The following is an 18,936-nucleotide window of genomic DNA, read 5'->3' on the forward strand; positions in this document are numbered from 1 at the left end:
AATGATATGCATGCATTATGCATGCGTATATGCGTGCGTGCGTGTGCGTATGTTTTAAATTAAATAAATTACTATGTGCGTATATGTGTGCATGTAATTAAATTTTATTGTGCGGCGAATCTTATATCTTTCTCTATATTCTTGGCTCCGATGTAAGTAACTTTAAGCATTATATATACACACAAAAAATGTTCTTTCTTCCATTTTATTTTAATTTAATGACCTTTGCTATTTATAAACTATTTTTATTAATAATAGTACCATTAGATTAAAATAAAAATATAATAGAGGGTAGAGATTGATCTATTTATAACATAAGTAATTTTATTTTAGCGTAAATAAATTATTGTAGGTCCACTTTTGTCCGAATTTATAGAATGAGAATGCCAAGAACATCCTGTCGCTACCATACTTGGTAGGACTGTTTGGATGTATACTGTGGCTGTATTATGAATTTCAGCAACTAGATGACATGCTGATTATTTTCATAAACGCTACCGAAGTCGTTATAGAGATTATCTATATAGTCATCTACATCGTATATGCCCATAACCACTAATTTTACTAACATTTGTCTATAAAAGAAATAGCACTTGCACTTTTTAAATGTTGCACCAATATTACATAGCTAATTCTTCCTACATCCTCCTAACAAAGTTTGCCAAATCATCTCATTCGGCTCAATTGGCATTTTATTAAAGTTTGATAGTTTATGGGAGTGTTCACCTCCTTCCTTTTATACTATAGTGGTTACTTATTTTATAAAAGATTTGCTTTCAATTTAATACTCCCTCTGTCCCAAAATATAAGGATCAATTGAGCATTGCACGTATGTCAATACATAATTTTGATTACAAATATCTTTAATTGTCTATTAGTAAAAATTATAAAAAAATTAACATGATCGGTAATATACATTAATTGTTTATGCATTTTTTATGTATTAATACATTTGGTGGATGTTGAAATAGCCTCTGCAATGCATTAATTGTTTATGCATTTTTTCATTAACGACTAAAATATCAAAATATTAAATCATATTCATACAAAAAACTAGAATCCTTACTTCTTTTAACTTTTGAACCAAAGTCCTTTTACCAGAATTCGCAAACACAATTAACAGGATGGATTCCCTGGTTCCAAATATCACTCCTTGCTAGTTGTTATCAAAGGTGTATAAAAAAAAATGTAAAAAGAACGAATCTTTGGACGCAAGATGATTGATTTTTTAAGAAAGATATATTTTAGAACTTGCTTAATCTCTATGAGCAAGATTGTCAGAATCGAGTTTTTAGGTCAATTTATTTAATCTAGGTGGAATCGAAACGTAAACTAGTAGAGTGTATGAGTTTACTTCATATATATTTCTGGAATTAGGAATTTTATTTTTAGTCTAAAAATTTAAGTGTTATGAATATTAATTAAAGATAATATAAAAAATTAATATATTATTTATTTTAAATTAAAAAATGAATTTTAAATATCAGATAATTCACATTTAATTGATTTTCTCTCATTCTCATGAACTAATTATGACTATAGTCATGCATTTCAATATTAAATATTGTTGTGTTGGTCGAAAATATCATATTTTTTTCATGTATTAAATATGACTCTTTAAATTATGCATGTAAGAATAACTATTATATATGATTGAAATATAAAGTATTGTATTGTAAATTTTAACACCGTTATTTTATTTTTACGAAACCCCTATTACATTTATGTATCTATTATTTATTAAATAACTTATTATATTTAGATTGCATAAAATTTTGTAATATTCTATTATTTTATTAAAATATAATTACTTATATGTTTCTTCTGTGACATATTTTCATCAATTCTTTTGTATTTTTTTCAATTTCTTATTTTGCCAATATTACATAGCTATAGCTATAAGTGGAACTTAGTTCAAATTTAAGCTTCAAATTAAACTCGTCGGATTAGAAAAACGTGATTGGAAGATAAAACTATAATAAAGGTAATCGGTTAAATTCTCCTACATAAATTAGTCATCAACAAAATATATCACATTGTAAAAAAAAAAAATAGGTGTCATCTGAATTTTATATTTGGAGCAATAGGTGGCCACATGTTACCTCAGTTTTTGTCATAACTTTAATCATGCTATTATTTTTTGTCACAAACATGGATGACCCCTATAATCCCCTCCCTTATTTTCACTAATTGTTTTAAGCACTATTTTAATCAATAAATTTATTTCATAAGTTAGAATATTAAACTAACTAAACTCTGGTTCATAATGCATGTACTTAACATGCCTAGTCAACTTTTCTAACATAGTGTAGATTTTATCTTTCTGAGGATGTTGTTGATCTCTAGCATAAATCTTATGAACCTCACCTCTCAGAAATCCAACTATACCCTGTGGTTCCTTTCTAATGCCTCATTCTTTCATGACATCTCTCAAACTAATTCCATCTTCAAGCAACCATGCATTCCATAATGTTGGACAAAAAGAACATAGGTAGAAGAATGTTCAGGTTGAGTTGATAGAATCTTTTGAGTTGTAGTGATCCCAATTCAGTATTTCCATGCATCCTACATGCTCCGAACAAAGTCTGCCAAATCATCTCATTCAGCTCGGTCGGCGTTTTGTTGATAAATTCCACTACTTCACCCAAGCGGCCAGCGTGGACTAAGAGATTAACAACACAAGCATAATGTTGCGTTAATGGCACCACGCCATATGCGTCCTCCATTTTATTAAAGTTTGATAGTTTATGGGAGGGTTCACTTTCTTCCTCTTATACTATAGTGCTTACTCATTTCATAAAATAATTGGTTTAAATTTGATGGTTTATTTTTGTTATATCCTTAAAAAATTATAACAATTTTAACTTTGGGTTGGTAAATTTCTGATAGCAAATAATTTTGTTGACTTTGAAATTTCATTTAATTCGCAAGATTAATGAACAACATGCCAGACTCAAATCTTCTGGTGAACAATTAGCCAAAAAAACCATTACCAAACTTGAAAAGCATCTATCAAACGTGTGCAATTACAATCTGTTGTGATAGAGAGGAGTTAGATTTCCATAACTCATTCTAAAAATGGTCTCCACATATTAAATCATTTTGTAAATCAATTTATTGTCTGGTTTTCACCCCTTCTATTTCGTATATCTGATGCATAATATATTTCACAAATACTCGAGCAAAAACTAACACTAAATGATGTAGGTTTCAATAATTTTCAATTTCACAGTATTCTTTCTGTATGTACATAAGAAATACTAACATATTGCAAATATCCTCTGTCCTGCACACAAGTATGCAAATTCTTTATAATATCTTGTAGAGATTTAAAAATACAATAAAATGAATGCCACAAATAACACTTCAAAGTTAGGCAAGGCCATTTGTAATCAAACTAGTGACACCTAAAGAACATCTAAGAAGTTCCAGTTTTATCATTTTGTACTCAATCGGACATCAGCAGTTCCCACCTCAAAATCAGACTCAGTCCTTCCTGAAATATAGAACACTTAGTTAGCCAAAATGCAAATCTAGGAAGCAATATACAGCTGATAAAAAAACGCATCCTTAAGAGATTAGAATATTATGACCAAAAATGACACCAATGAAAAACCTAATAGAAGTGGATTGACAAAACATAACATAAGAAGGATTACTTGAAGAGTTTCTCCGTAATATGATTCAGACGTGTAACATCTGCACCTACAAGTTCATCGATCTTTTTCCCATTTTGAAAGAAATGAAGTGTTGGCTGCAGCAAGGTAAATCGTTGTTATGCCATCTCACTTTTGCACGGTAATATATATAGCAAAGTGTAAAACTATAAAAGTGTAGTACATCTATAAAAAGTGGTAAGTACAAATTTACAAGTGAATTATATAGCAAAGTGTAGTACATCCAGGAACTATAAAAATGAGAAATGTGTCAATTTACTTGGATATAAACAATTGAAAAATCTAGTTAACACATAAAAAATATCATTTCATTAATCATACCATCATAGAAAAAACAAGTCATAATCATCAGTCATTCACTATTTTAATTCTAGAACACATAAAGGGGATAAAATCGTGAGTTCAAGTCGTGAATTTTACGAAAGGCCAGCAGAGGTGTATGTTGTACAATAACCAGACTAGCAGAGATGTATGCTCTACATTAGAGCCAAGATCCACATTGAGTAAATTTTATGTTACTTTGATAATCATCGAGTACACAATTTTAAATGTCAAAATCAACAATACAGCACACGTGTTCAATAATACATAAACCATAGTATGTGTAAACTCACAAACATAGCAAAAGCAGTTGATAATTAAACATAACCTAATTGAGTATGTACAGCATTGCAAGGAAACAGAAACCTGTATATTTCTAATGTAAAATGAAGGCATATCACAAATATAACCAAAAGAAGAGGGTCCTATGACTCAAAAGGGGGTAGAAAATGATTTTTCCCCCCATAAAGGATAGATGCCACTACTGAAAAACAGAACCCAGTATAACACCTGCAGCAGCCTAAGGCCACTCAATTGCTATAGAGCTACTGATAACTAACTATGCATCTATGACTGAAGTCTTCCATGAATTAAGTTTATGTTCCCTGCTTTTTTAATGAAGCAATGATCCACTAAAGGCGCTAAGGGGAGGTAACCAAACAAAACAAAAAATTTACCGAAATCATTGAAGCAATACCAGCAAGAGTGAATCAAACAAGAGATATAGATTAATAAAAAGGATGACAATCCAACTGGAGCAAAATTTCCAATTTCACGGCCATTTCTTCTTCTTATGAATGGTTGATGGCTAACGTTACATGATTGATGAGTACAAGCAGACAGATTATATTGTGCAGACTTACTTGAAATTTTTATCTCCACTAACAATATTTGAACAAATAAACTTTCAACAAGAAGATTAAATAAATTACCACAGATGTAATCTGCAACCTGCTCAATGTGTCTTGAATTGCTTCCTGAAATATATTAGGAGGGAAATGTAAATATTTTGGCTACTGTGATACATGGCATATCATAATGCAACAATATTTTCAAGCTTGTTCAAAAAACAATATTTTCAAGCCATTGCAAATTCACGCTTCTAAAATGGAAGAGAAATTAAAATCTGAAAACAAAAGGGAGAAACCGCCAGATCCCAATAAGGAAATTGCCAGATAGTTGCCACCAAAGTGGCAAAATTTGAAAAGTAAAAACCAATCAAATGTAAAGTGAAGAGAGGTAGAAATCATGCAAATTTTTTAATAAACAATTCATTATATAAAGTTAAAAAATGGCATTCAAAGTTCAAAATGATACATTACACAATTAAAAATATATTCCACACCTGATCAATGTCAATCTTATAAGTTGTCACATTTGGGTACTTCGTACTGAGCTCTCCAACTATAGGGGAAATGAACCTGCCTAAACAGAAATAACAATAGCAAAACTGTGAAATTTTCTGTTTAGAATATATAGGTACCAAGGAAAATATATGAAGAATACAACATGAACACTGTCTCTTAGCTGATTGTCTATGGGCATAGAGTGTCACCCACATAGTTTTTACACAGGCATTTGTCAGTTTTAACAAATGACCAACCTTTCAACCAGAACAACGACAGGAATTTATTTTGTTAACATTTTGTATTTTCAACTAGGGATCTTAAGGGGTTCAAAAAAAAAAACTAGGGATCTTAAGGATATTCTCAACACCAGTGACGGCATTAGGTGAACCTAACATCAATGGATATACCTAATATCCCAAGTCAGCAATAGATTAGACATTCTAATTACTTGAACCAGATCCTACTACATCACTAAACACGCTACTAAATTGACCTTAATTCATTATGTTAATTGAACATCTCTAATTCAAAACCAAATGTAAAACTTCTGTTTCATAAGAACCGGAACATCTATGTCATCCAGTCTGTATAATACATACAGAACACCATTTACGTTTACCAGACATAGCCAAAGATTAAGATCCCACGTAAAAAAAAAAAAACCTATATACCCACAGAAGTGGCTGCTGACAAACATTTGAAAGATAGAAGAGGACCATCCCAAGTTCAAAGTGGTTGAAATATGAATTTCACAAAGAATTGCATCAATCTTATTCATGTTTTAAGTTGATTTCTCCTACTGTTACTTTCAGTTTTATGGTTCCTTCCAAATATTTTACCTACATATCCAATGATTTGAAATCATATCATCTGACACGTGAATTTAACCTCATAAATGATTGATCATCATTGCTACTAAAATGTCATGTACATAATACTCCCTCTAGTCCCTTATATAAGAAAACTTTTGTTTTTTAGATTCATGGAATGATTGATGTATTTGGTCCATTTTTTCGACCAAATACATTAATCATTCTATGAATCTAAAAAGTAAATTTTTTCTTATATATAGGACCGGAGGGAGTATATCATAAAAGGGTGTTATGCTTTTATATTTATATAACCATTTGCAAAAATCATACTAAATCATAGATTAGTGTTCTTCTCCTAGGATTCTACATCATCATATGTAGCATATTAAAAAGGGTCAGATATACTACCTATAAAACACACACACTCCTCTGATTAGGCGTGTCCGTGTGTCAGACACGCATCGATATCTGACACTGACACTTACGATTACATTGAATTATGTCATTTTCTTAAATTTTTATCGGTGTTGATGTGTCGGTGTCATGCATCATGATTTGGAAATTGTTCACTGAACTCAATTGGCGAAACAAATTGGAAAAAAGAACTTACAAGGTCCACACCAAACAGCAGTGAAATAGAAGATGGCATGCAAGGAATCATCTATTCAACAGAAAAATCATCAGAAATTATACAAAAAACAATCAAAGAGGGTAAAATTAAACAGTGAAAAAGATTAGATAACAAACCTTGAACTTTGCTAAGGATTTTATTGAACTCTTCCGCAGTATTAACAACAACAACACCAGGAGAAGCTGAAGCGGAGGCAAGGGAACGAGATTGGTGGAAGGAGAGGTGAGAGGAGTAAGAGGAAGAGGCGATTGTGGCGGCGAAGAGAGATGAATTGGTAATGCGTGAATGGATGTTGGTGTTGGTTAAGAAAGGACGAACAGTGTTCTTGATTGCATGACGAAGTGCCATTGATCGAACGATCAAGTTTCTGGCTCCAACCATTTTCTTCTTCACTTTCTTCTTCACTGGTTTAGGGTTTACCTCAGTTTTTAAATCGCTTTTTCTTTTTCTGCAAAATTCATCATCCAAGCCACCTTTTATTCCTTCCTTTTTTTTCTTAGCTAAAATGTCACCCGCAGCTTGTTTTAGATTTAAAAAAAATAATTTTTTCTTTGTATTTTTTTTTTTAAATTTAAATATTAATTTTGACATTATATAATATAAACGCATATTATTGAAGAAAAACAATCATGCCCTAAATATATGGAGTGTAAATCATTTACTCCTTTCGTCCCATATTATAAACAAAATAAATCACTTTTACATGACCCAAATTATAAGAAAAAAAAACAAACTTTTATCATTTTCAATATTTACTTTTACTTATTCCCATAAAATTAATTGTAAATTACATTTAATTCACTCTCTCTTATTTTCTCAATAATCAATAACCAATAAAAATTCTTTTTTACATCTTTCCATGAAAGTTATTTCAAGAAAAACACAAAAAATCATACTTCAAATTATCATATTTCACTTATATTATAAAACGGAGGGAGTATTTATTTACTACCTCCACTCCTAACCCCAAATATGAGATCTCTTTGCATTTTTTCTCCGTGACTCTTTATAAGATTCATTTCATATTTTTAAGAATGTTAATTATTTATTTATTAACATATCCCTAATTAATAATATATATAAAAAATAATTACACAGGAACAAAAGATAGACAAAGAACAAGCTGCGCCACTAATCTTTTTGAATAGCAAAACTCAATTTTTGAAAAACTACATACATAAGCTTCATGGCATTACAAAACAATCCCTAATTAAAGTGCATATAAATGCTTTAGAAAAACAATAAATCATTCTCTTTCTTGAATGATAAAATTATAAAACAATACCAATTGTCAACAAATTTAATGGCGCAACCCAGTTTCTTAATCTCAGTAATTTTTTCCATTGGTCTTATAATTAGGGACTACATCATGGATGTAGTATAATTTTTATCTTGCATCCATTGATTTAATCCAACGGTTTAAAATAGAGCAAGAGACATAGCTGAATATAACGAAACAGCAGAGGATTCATATCCCAACAGGATTTCAGGGTTTTAGCATTTTCTACAAAACAACCTACGACTACTTCGACTATGACAACAATAACAAGAACACAAAGTGAGTGACCAATTTCCATCACTATTATTCAATTCAATGATTCATAATCGCCAATTGATTCTTACTACTTCCAAACTCACCCATCATTTTCCCTTTCTTTCTCGTTCTCATTCCTTCATTTCCCCAACACCCTTTTCCTCAAAATTCAAAATTTTCCCATCAACAACCGGTTTCACTTCCACGTGGAAAATCCCAGGTTTGTTCAAAGATTCAATTTTTATAGGCCATGTCAGTTTATTGAGATGTTACTGCAATAATAACACTAATGGGTCTAAGGAATTTACTGAGGAAATTGAGTATTTAGATGAATCAGGTAGTGTTATTTATAAGGGTAAAGGTATTAGGTCAGTAGAGCCTGGGATTGATGATCATGATATGGTGGGTGATGTTAAAAAACCTTTTTTGAATGCATTAGCCGTGGCAAAAATTGTTGAGGTTGTTAAGAGATGGAAGTGGGGTCCAGAATTGGAGACTCAATTGGATAAACTTCAGTTTGTACCAAATATGATTCATGTTAGTCAAGCTTTGAAGGTTATTAATGATGGTGATGCTTGTTTGAGTTTGTTTAGGTGGTCTAAGAGACAATCTTGGTATTTGCCTAGTGATGATTGTTATGTTATGTTGTTTGATGGTTTGAATCAGCGTAGGGATTTCGATGGAATACAGTCATTGTTTGATGAGATGGTTGGTGATTCTAGTAATAATGGGGTTTCGTTGGTTGTTTCGTGTAATCGAGTGATTCGGTATTTGGCTAAGGCGGAGAGGTTGGAAGTTGCTTTTTGTTGTTTTAAGAAAATACAGGATGTTGGTTGTGAAGTTGATACCGAAACGTATAATTCGCTTATTACTTTGTTTTTGAATAAGGGTTTGCCATATAAGGCATTTGAGATATATGAGAGTATGGAGAAAGCCGATTGTAAATTGGATAGTTCGACTTATGAATTGATGATTCCAAACTTGGCAAAGTCGGGCCGTCTTGATGCTGCTTTCAAACTCTTCCAAGAAATGAAAGGAAGAGATTTTCGACCGGGTTTAAACATCTTTGCGTCGCTTGTTGATTCAATGGGTAAGGCAGGGAGATTGGACAGTGCAATGAAAGTTTACATGGAGATGCGAGGTTTTGGGTACAGGCCGCCGCCTACTATATATGTTTCTTTAATCGAATCTTATGTGAAATCTGGAAAGTTAGAAACTGCTTTGAGGCTTTGGGACGAGATGAAATTAGCAGGGTTCAGGCCTAACTTTGGCCTGTATACATTGATCATTGAGTCTCATGCAAAATCAGGGAAGCTTGATATTGCTATGTCTGCATTTTTAGATATGGAGAAAGCTGGATTTCTACCAACTCCATCAACATATGCTTGTCTTTTGGAAATGCATGCTGCATCTGGACAAATCGATCATGCCATGAAACTGTACAATTCAATGACTAATGCAGGTTTAAGGCCTGGCTTAAGTACTTATACAGTTCTGTTAACTCTACTTGCTAATAAGAAACTCGTGGATGTTGCTGCCAAAGTTCTACTTGAAATGAAGAACATGGGATATTCCGTGGATGTGACGGCTAGTGATGTTTTGATGGTGTATATCAAGGAAGGTTCTGTTGATCTTGCTTTGAGGTGGCTTCGTTTCATGGGTTCGTCGGGGATCAGAACCAATAATTTTATAATCCGACAATTGTTTGAGTCGTGCATGAAGAACGGGATATACGAGTCAGCGAAGCCTCTTCTTGAAACATATGTTAACTCCGCTGCAAAAGTTGATTTGATACTTTACACCTCTATTTTAGCTCATCTTGTTAGGTGTCAGGAAGAAGAGAATGAGAGGCATTTGATGTCCATCCTTAGTGCTACAAAGCATAAGGCACATTCATTTATGTGTGGACTTTTCACAGGCCCGGAACAGAGGGGACAGCCGGTGTTGACTTTTGTAAGGGAATTCTTCCAAAGTATTGATTATGAATTGGAGGAAGGTGCTGCAAAGTACTTTGTCAATGTTCTTCTCAATTACCTAGTTCTTATGGGACAGATCAACCGAGCTCGATGTGTTTGGAAGGTTGCTTATGAGAATAAACTTTTCCCAAAGGCTATAGTTTTCGATCAGCACATTGCTTGGTCCCTTGATGTTAGAAACTTGTCGGTTGGAGCCGCCCTTATAGCAGCGGTGCACACTCTTCATAGGTTCAGAAAGCGTATGTTGTATTACGGCATTGTCCCAAGACGGATTAAATTGGTGACGGGACCAACATTAAAGATTGTGATTGCACAGATGTTAAGCTCAGTAGAGTCTCCATTTGAGGTGAGTAAAGTGGTTCTTAGGGCGCCGGGGGATTCTGTCATGGAGTGGTTTAAGAAACCAATAGTTCAGCAGTTTCTTCTGAATGAAATTCCTTCTAGGGCTGACATCCTGATGCACAAGCTGAACATACTTTTCCCCAATTCTGCACCTGAAATTCGATCTCTATCCCCTCCTAAACCTCTAATTGCAGGAAGGGCAGTCTAAACAGTCTTTGCCTCTACTTGTTCTCGTGGTGGCATCATGCGGTGAAGTGAAGCTTGAACTTCTTACTTTGTGAAATCGTGGAACCAAACACGAAACAAACACACACTTAATATCCAACAGGTGTTTGAGGTGCATACTCTTCATATGTTCGGAAGCCATACTATAAACAGATATGTATTACTTATGAATTTGGAATAAAATCTTGAGATTTATATTCTTTTCCCTCAAAAAGTTTTGGGGTAATGCATAAAAATTCACATCCTTTGTCATTATTCATATGTATGTCAAGTCACGGTTTTCTCTCCTGTTGATATTAGGATAGGTTTAGTTGCATAATTGAGGATTATTATGTACTTATATTTTGATTTAAATTATTGTTAACTCTCTTTTGGCATATCTATTTAATCTCTCTCTCTCTCTCTCTCTCTCTCTCTCTCTCTCTCTCTCTCTCTCTCTCTCTCTCTCCTTCTAGTAAGATTTTAATTTGTGTAATGGCTTTCATGAGAACTTCTTTCTTCTTAATATGAAAATCTTTTTTAGAATGCGGCCGTTGAACTGGGAATTTTCAGAAACCCTCTACGTCTCTTTCTCTCTATATCTTAAATGGCCATTGTAGTTCTAAAATCTCTCCTGAACATATATTCTTGTGAAGAGCTTGCGAAAATCTTTGTTCAGGTATTTTTTTTTCTTTCTTTATGTCTTTTTGTATTTGTGTCTTCATTATTGTTGAATATGATATTCTGTATCTCTAAATTGTTTTGTTCTATTAGAGTTTGAGCAAGTGAGACAATGAGAGAAAGAAAATAAGAGAAAATCAGTATTTCTGTCTTTTTAACACTTTCTCATCTACCACACTCATTATAATTAGTATATGCTATGCTTTGACATTTCCCCTTGCAAAGCTTAGGATGGATTGAACTGCAAAAATCCGAGAGGACAGAGCCTTAGACGTAATTAGAACTACATTTGGTGATATTGCACTCACCAACCATGGATATAGAGATTCCTTTTACTTCTTCCATGTTTGCGTTTGTTAAATTTTAAGCTTCAATCAACAGATGAGAACCTTCCTGAAATTTTTATCTTCAGTTCTCAATATCAGATTACATGTGTAGTAATGTACAACTAGTTAGGTAGTGTTTGGTCCAACTTTTTATGGCCTTTTCTGACAAGGAGAAGCAAGACCAATCACTTATCCTTAAGAGTTAAAAGTTCTTAAAATTGAGTGTCTTATCATATTCTCATACTCTAATGGTGCAATTATTTGAATATTTGATATGGTTCTAATATAAATATGTAGAATTACTTGGTCTATAGTAATTTCACTTCAATATATCCAAGAAAAAGTTTCAATAAGAATGAAGGCTTCAAATGAGCTATTTCTACAAAGATAAGGCCCAATAAAATTGAATATGTGTAACCAAAGCTCTATAAGCACTTATGTATAAATTATTTCTATAACAAAAGATGAAATAAAGTCAAGCCGTTTTCTTATAAGCTTTTTTTTTTTTTTTATAAACTATCATGGAGAGCTTATGAAAATAACTTGAAAACAACTAATGGAGATGTTTCCGTAATCTCTTCCAAACAGTCTCACATGTATTTTATATCGGTAGATAAATGCTCTTAATCTCTAACAATTATGCAGGTGATAGTCCCTCTATTCCTAATTATAAGCAAAAGTGGATTAACAAAAGTTGATGCATTTGGTTCAAAATTTGGAACTAAATACATCAACTTTTTCTTATAATTTGGAATGGAGGGAGTATAATTGTAACTGGCAGCTCACTCTCAAATTCATTACTATCTGATTACCAGACAGAACTTTACTTTTAAACTGAAACAGCTTGGTGAACAAGGCTACTTTTTGGTAAATGAAGTAGATATATGAAGAAAATATCTGTTTTTACCTACTTAATTTCTGTTTCAGATTGACCTTTTCAAATTGAGTGTCTTATTATATGCTCATAACTAATAATTCAGAGTCCATCATGGATTTACCTTAGTATGTCCTTGATTTTGTAGGTTGTGTCATGATTTTATTCTTGTTTTATAAGCCATGCACCAAATGAAAGGGCAATTAAGGGATCACTATTTCCTTCCAATCTAGTTTGTATCTGCTAAATTAAAAATGTTGGTGATGTATACTCTGAACAAAAAAGGATAAACAGTGCTGCTATATCCTATGAATCATTTGGCCACGAAACACAAGAATGAGTGTGCCGGCCGAAGAGGTCACATGCTAAGTAACCAATGATTTATTGGTTTCTATTTTATTACAGCTCGATGTATGGGTTTTGGGATTGGTAAAACCTGTTCAAAAAATGGAGATGGTGGTAAAAACTAAAAAGTGTTTTACTCTAGCATGTAGTCGTGCAGGAAAGTATAAGAGCGATTCAAAGAATATTTTGAAGCCAAATCCTATTAAATGAAAGTCAAGGATATAAGGGCATGTGTACATCTAGAGGTAAATTGAAAGTCAAGGATATTTTAGATCTCAAGTTTTTTGACTAAATTTTAGATCTCAAGTTATTGATGGAATTGGCACACAAGAAAGTATTCAAGTAAATGAAACCTATTTGATTCTAATTATCATTTCAATAAAAATGATTGACTATTTTGATTATTAACATGATACTCTATACTATTTGTCTGTATTTTTTGTTTCTATATATTTATAGTGTGAGCTAAGATATGTTCAGAACAGAGGTATTGTAGACGGTTTAGCTCCAAACCAAGATACTAATGCAAGACATGCAATCTCTTGCTGCACTTTATTTGTACATTTACATCATGAAAAGTAGTTGATTTAGTATCTGTGTTTTGCAGATTCCATTGCTGGACAAACCATCGTCATAAAGTCAAAAATCAACCATTGCTAGACCAACCATCGTCGTAAGACAACGATTAACCACAACTTTAGGACTTGAAGTTTAAAGTTATTAGCTACTTGTTGAAAGATGATTTCTATTTTAAATATATAGTTTTACCATATCGATGATAATTTTATTTAGAAGGATTTTGATACTATTATCTTATGAAAGTGTGAGATATTGACAGTAATTAAGGAATTATTTTACCATTTTCTGTTTTAAACTGAACTTGACGTTACTGTTACTTGAAACAGTAAGCTTTGGTTACTTCTCTAAATATGTAGGTATATCTTTGGAGTTTTTCTTTTGCCACCCTACCCATTTTCTCGCGTGCCCTGCGAATTTACCAAAACACCCCCATCCGCTACTTAGGTAACGGATACCCCCAAAAACACCCTACTTTTATAACATCCGCTACTTAGCGGACGACATTTTCAAAGATTTCTCATTTTTATAACGTCCGCTAGGTAAGTAGCAGAAGGGTAAAATGGGAAAGGCGTAGGGCGCGCGAGAAACTAGTAGGGTGTGAAAAGAATATCTCATATCTTTGAGGCCATTTAACATTATGCATTCTTTAAAGTTATACATTTTTCAATTTTCATGCTTGAGTGTGTGTTGCATACATTTGTCAATTGAAACCTGTATCAGGCATGAAGTGTTATGGTCTGTTTCCATGCTTGTCATATAAGTATTCATCATTCTTCATATCAATTTTTGAACTCCAAGAGATAGTCATCTGATATTCATCATTCCTAAGTCCTAAGTCCTAACTCCTAACCAATGTTGATGAATAAGAGATGGCATATATCACACTAAGAGAAAGCCAACACAGTCCCAGAGTAAAATTAGTGTAAATTTACAACCAAAAAGCCTTCAAGTTTCAAGACAAATTGAACATAATTTTAGAAAAATGCTAATGAGTGATAATGTCTTAGAAATAGAAGAGTCCCGTTTTTGTTCCATTCTCAAGTCCCTGGATTTACAAAATCTCGTTTCTATAGTATACCAATTCATTAATATACCTCTGAACCATTTTTTATTAACATAATGACATCGAGCTCTTATGCATCCGTGTTACTAAATCGGCTGCTTTTTTCTTGCGTACCAACAATTAAGACTTGTTTTCCTCTGCTTGTTGCATCGAAAACCAAATCACAAGCTTCAGATGAAAAACAAGCAGTTCGAGTAAGATTTATAATATGAATACCTTTACGTTTTGCCGATATAAAAGGTGTCATTCGAGGATTCCATTCTTTAAAAGCTTAACAAAAATGTTCTTTTCAACACAATTTTCCTTTTTGGTTACTTAACAAGTGTCCCTAACGTACTTGTTAGCATAACCCTAATTTTATACTTGGTTTTTTTTATGAAAATAATTTTTTGTTTGGCAAACTGAGGTATTATAGAAATGACTTTGGTTTTGGTTGAGTCTTGACTGTTTGAAGCAGGCACAGCTATAATAGACAATCACAACATTAGCACAACAGACACATTTGTATAAATATAAAATGATACAGAAAATGGTTTGGATCAGTGCACTTTTTATCTTCATCTTATATTATCCATTCATAAACTCTCAAGTCTCATCACTTTAAAGTTTAAACAAGAATGACTTCATAGCCATTAATTAAAATAACTACAAAACATGAAAACAAGAATCTAAGTCATGGTCTCAAAACAAAAAACTCTACCAAAACAACAGTTGAAATAGCAATTGAGAAAACATAAAACTAGAAAGATTTGCCTATAATGAGTTGTAACATACTCTCAAGCTCCTTCAGATGATTTTCAAGAACATCTATTTCACTCTGTTGGTTACTCTCAAGCAAATTTGTGGCCTTCGCAATTCCAGAATTGATATTTTCATATTCTTGAGAGGAGAGCTTTAGATTGGCATCCTTATTCTTTAAAGCATTCTTCATCTTGTAAACACAATAATCTAATGCATTCAATACATTGGCCTTCCTTAGAAATTTTTCATCTTCAGCACGGTAATTTTCAGCATCTCTTATCATGTCATTAATTTCTTTGGATGACAGTCTTTCTTTGTCATTAGTTATTGTAATCTCGTTAATGCTTCCGGTGGATTTTTCCTTTGCAGATACGGTTAAAATACCATTTTCATCAATAGCAAAGCATACATCTAAAGGGAGACCGCGGGGAGCATCTGGGAGACCAGAAAGATTAAAAAAACCAAGCAGATTATTTTCACTAGCTCTTGCTCTCTCACCCTCATAAATCTGGATATCAGCAGAAGGTTGGTTATCAATAGTAGTTGTATAGTGTCGTGTTTTCTTGACTGGAACGCTAGTGTTCCTAGGAATAACAACATCCATTATATCTCCTTTAACAAAGATACCAAGAGACAAAGGTGCAACATCTTGCAGCACCAAGTTTGGAACATTTTTAAAGTCTTCACTCAACAAAGCAGCTTGCACAGCTGCGCCATAAGCAACAGCCTCATCAGGGTTAATGCTCTTGCACAAGTCCTTCCCTGCAAAATATTCCTGCAATAGCTGTTGTACTTTTGGAATTCTAGATGAGCCACCAACAAGAACAACATCGTGTATAACACTCTTGTCCATCTTGGCATCGGTGAGACAACTCTTAACAGTTTCCAAACACTCGTCGAAAAGATCCATATTGATTTCTTCAAATTTGGCACGAGTGATTGTTGAAAAGAAGTCAATGCCTTGAAATAGAGAATCTACCTCAATGGTGGTGACAACAGCAAAAGATAGTACCCTTTTTGCTCTCTCGCACACTGTTCTCAACCTCCTTAAGGCTCTTGAGTTTCCAGTAATGTCCACCTTGTTCTTCTTGTTGAACTCTTGGGCAAAGTAGTTCACCATCCTATTATCAAAGTCTTCTCCTCCGAGGTGAGTGTTTCCAGCAGTAGCCTTAACTTGGAAGACCTTATCCTTAATTGTAAGGATAGACACATCAAAAGTCCCACCACCCAAGTCAAAGATGAAAATATTTCTCTCTCCCACACAGTTAATTCTCTTGTCAAGGCCATATGCAATAGCTGCAGCAGTGGGCTCATTGATTATCCGCATAACATTAAGGCCAGCAATGGCACCAGCATCTACGGTAGCTTTCCGCTGAGAATCATTAAAATAAGCAGGCACAGTAATAACAGCATTCTTGACCGGCAATTCCAAAAACGCCTCTGCAATCTCGCGCATCTTAGATAGAACCATAGATGAAATTTCCTCGGCACATAACTGCTTTTCTTGTCCCTTGTACTTCAGGGAAATCATGGGTTTGTCATTGACACCGGAAATGACCTTGAATGGCCACAACATCATATCACTTTTGACATTGGGGTCACTAAACTTTCTACCTATTAACCTCTTAGCATCTGACAAAATAAAATTTAGGGTTAAAAAAGTTTTTGATCGCTTAAAGTATGGATTTTTAAAATAAAAAAATTAAAACTTTTGCAAGAGAAATTTCTATAATGTAATAAACACAAAAGCAAAAACAAATAAATTAAAATTTGTAATGATCTACATGAGTTGAATGAAAAGCAGGACCAAATGACACAAAATATTTGAAAGACTAAAACTTGCTGAATTTAAAACAAAAATAGAAATATACCAAAGACAGTATTTTCAGGGTTCAAGGCAGTTTGATTCTTAGCAGCATCACCAACCAACCTTTGATCGTCAGTGAAAGCAACAAAAGAAGGAGTGGTTTTGTTGCCTTGGTCATTATGTATAATCTCAACTCTATTGTGTTCATCAAGCCACACAGCAACACAAGAATAAGTTGTTCCAAGGTCTATTCCCACAGCACATCCTTCATACTTTTTTGCCATTATATAGATCTTTCAAGTAAACAAAAGAAACTGGAACAAAAAAGAATCAAGATTAAGGAGCAAGAAGTAGAACCTTTAGGTTTTCTTTAAGAGAAATGGAAAATGCTTCATATATACTGTATTGTTACAAAACATTCTGACCGAGAGCATAAGAAAAGTACTTAATATCCAATCAACCTAAAAAGTACTTCCTCGGTCCCATATTATCCCTCCCTCTCATATTAAGCAAAAGAAAAGTTTTCACATTTATTAAAATAAAATAAAAGTAGAATATCATAATTTGAAGTATTGACTTTTTATGTTTTTTTTTTTAAATAAGTTTCATAGTAGAATGTAAAAAATAAAAATATTGGTTATTGATTATATGAAAAATAGAAGAGAGAGTAAATAAAATGTTATTTGCATTAAATTTCATGAGAATAAGTAAAAGTAAATATTGAAAATGATAAAAGTAAATTCTAGATGAACAAAGTTAAGTTTTTGTTTTGGAAAACTCAAGCGTCTCTACTTTGGTTATTGTGCTACTACCTCTTGCGATTGTTTGCAAGAGAAGAATACTAACACAACGTGATTTAGTTAAGCGTGGTTAATTTTATTAATTTAATGCAAAATATAAGTTAAATTTACTATATTATCCCTTTTGAAAAGTGTAAAAGTGAAATAAATGCTAAAAATAATAGAATTAAATAAGGGTATATTAGAAATAGTAGTATTAATTAATTTAAAATTAGATAACTTTTGGTTATAATAATAACCAAAATTTAAAGTATTTTTTTTCTTATAAATGAGACAAGAAGGAGTAGTGTGCATGCCTATTTTTTAATTGAATTTTCTATTTTTTCATGTTCCAACATAAACGACTGTTTTAAAATGCATACTATAGAGATGGAAAGTGTTATTTGGTAAAAGAAATAACTTATCCATTTCTCATGTTTATCGTGCCTTATATATAGGATTGTCCGGAGTAGTGGAGGAAACAGCGGAGTCAGTGGTTGAGAGGGTGTAAAGAGTAATGAGATGATGGTGGAGTGAATGCAAGAACAAAGAGTTTCTCATATTTACGTAGGTATTTTTTTACCCCTTGAGCGTATCATAGATCCATTTGTTGTTTGTTGTGGAGACCTCCCATATTTGGGTCACCCGTTGTTGATTCCACGTTCCAGCTTGTTCAGTCCTGGACGTGATGGGATGTTAGAAGCCACACATTGGCTAGAGATACGGCAAATATAGAAGTGTAGTGCAAACCTCAACTCTCAAGCTAGGTTTTGTGGTTGAGTATAGGCCTCTAAATTCTAATATGTAACTGAATTCCCTTTAACTTTTTTTTTGCCTTAATTAGTGATCACTTCTATAAAAGACTCTTCTTTGGGGTAGAACATATGAAGCTTCG

The 18,936-nt window shown here is 33.0% G+C and overlaps 3 protein-coding genes across 4 annotated transcripts; 1 reads left to right on the top strand and 2 right to left on the bottom strand.

Moving 5' to 3' along the window:
• Positions 1-3,189: 3,189 nt before the first annotated feature.
• On the bottom strand, positions 3,190-7,296 carry LOC123918764 (thioredoxin O1, mitochondrial). Of its 2 annotated transcripts, XM_045970917.1 has the most exons (6): positions 6,907-7,296; positions 6,770-6,820; positions 5,344-5,423; positions 4,931-4,975; positions 3,660-3,754; positions 3,190-3,496 (listed from the first exon to the last, which is right to left on the bottom strand). In XM_045970917.1, exons 1-6 carry the CDS (start codon positions 7,169-7,171, stop codon positions 3,487-3,489), a joined length of 546 nt encoding a protein of 181 aa, XP_045826873.1. In that variant the 5' UTR covers positions 7,172-7,296; the 3' UTR covers positions 3,190-3,486. The 2 variants fall into 2 exon arrangements, with proteins under 2 accessions (XP_045826873.1, XP_045826874.1); XM_045970918.1 differs by lacking the exon at positions 3,190-3,496 and having other exon boundaries at positions 3,656-3,754; positions 6,907-7,294.
• A 950-nt stretch (positions 7,297-8,246) lies between these two features.
• On the top strand, positions 8,247-13,908 carry LOC123918751 (pentatricopeptide repeat-containing protein At1g79490, mitochondrial). The gene has a single exon (XM_045970895.1). The coding sequence runs from the start codon at positions 8,385-8,387 to the stop codon at positions 10,848-10,850; it is 2,466 nt and encodes an 821-aa protein (XP_045826851.1). The 5' UTR covers positions 8,247-8,384; the 3' UTR covers positions 10,851-13,908.
• A 1,336-nt stretch (positions 13,909-15,244) lies between these two features.
• On the bottom strand, positions 15,245-17,766 carry LOC123918756 (heat shock 70 kDa protein 4-like). The gene is made up of 2 exons (XM_045970904.1): positions 17,327-17,766; positions 15,245-17,087 (listed from the first exon to the last, which is right to left on the bottom strand). The coding sequence occupies exons 1-2, from the start codon at positions 17,544-17,546 to the stop codon at positions 15,454-15,456; spliced, it is 1,854 nt and encodes a 617-aa protein (XP_045826860.1). The 5' UTR covers positions 17,547-17,766; the 3' UTR covers positions 15,245-15,453.
• Between the last annotated feature and the right edge of the window lie 1,170 nt (positions 17,767-18,936).

Source organism: Trifolium pratense, linkage group LG3, assembly GCF_020283565.1.
Source record: "Trifolium pratense cultivar HEN17-A07 linkage group LG3, ARS_RC_1.1, whole genome shotgun sequence".
Taxonomy (NCBI): domain Eukaryota; kingdom Viridiplantae; phylum Streptophyta; class Magnoliopsida; order Fabales; family Fabaceae; genus Trifolium; species Trifolium pratense.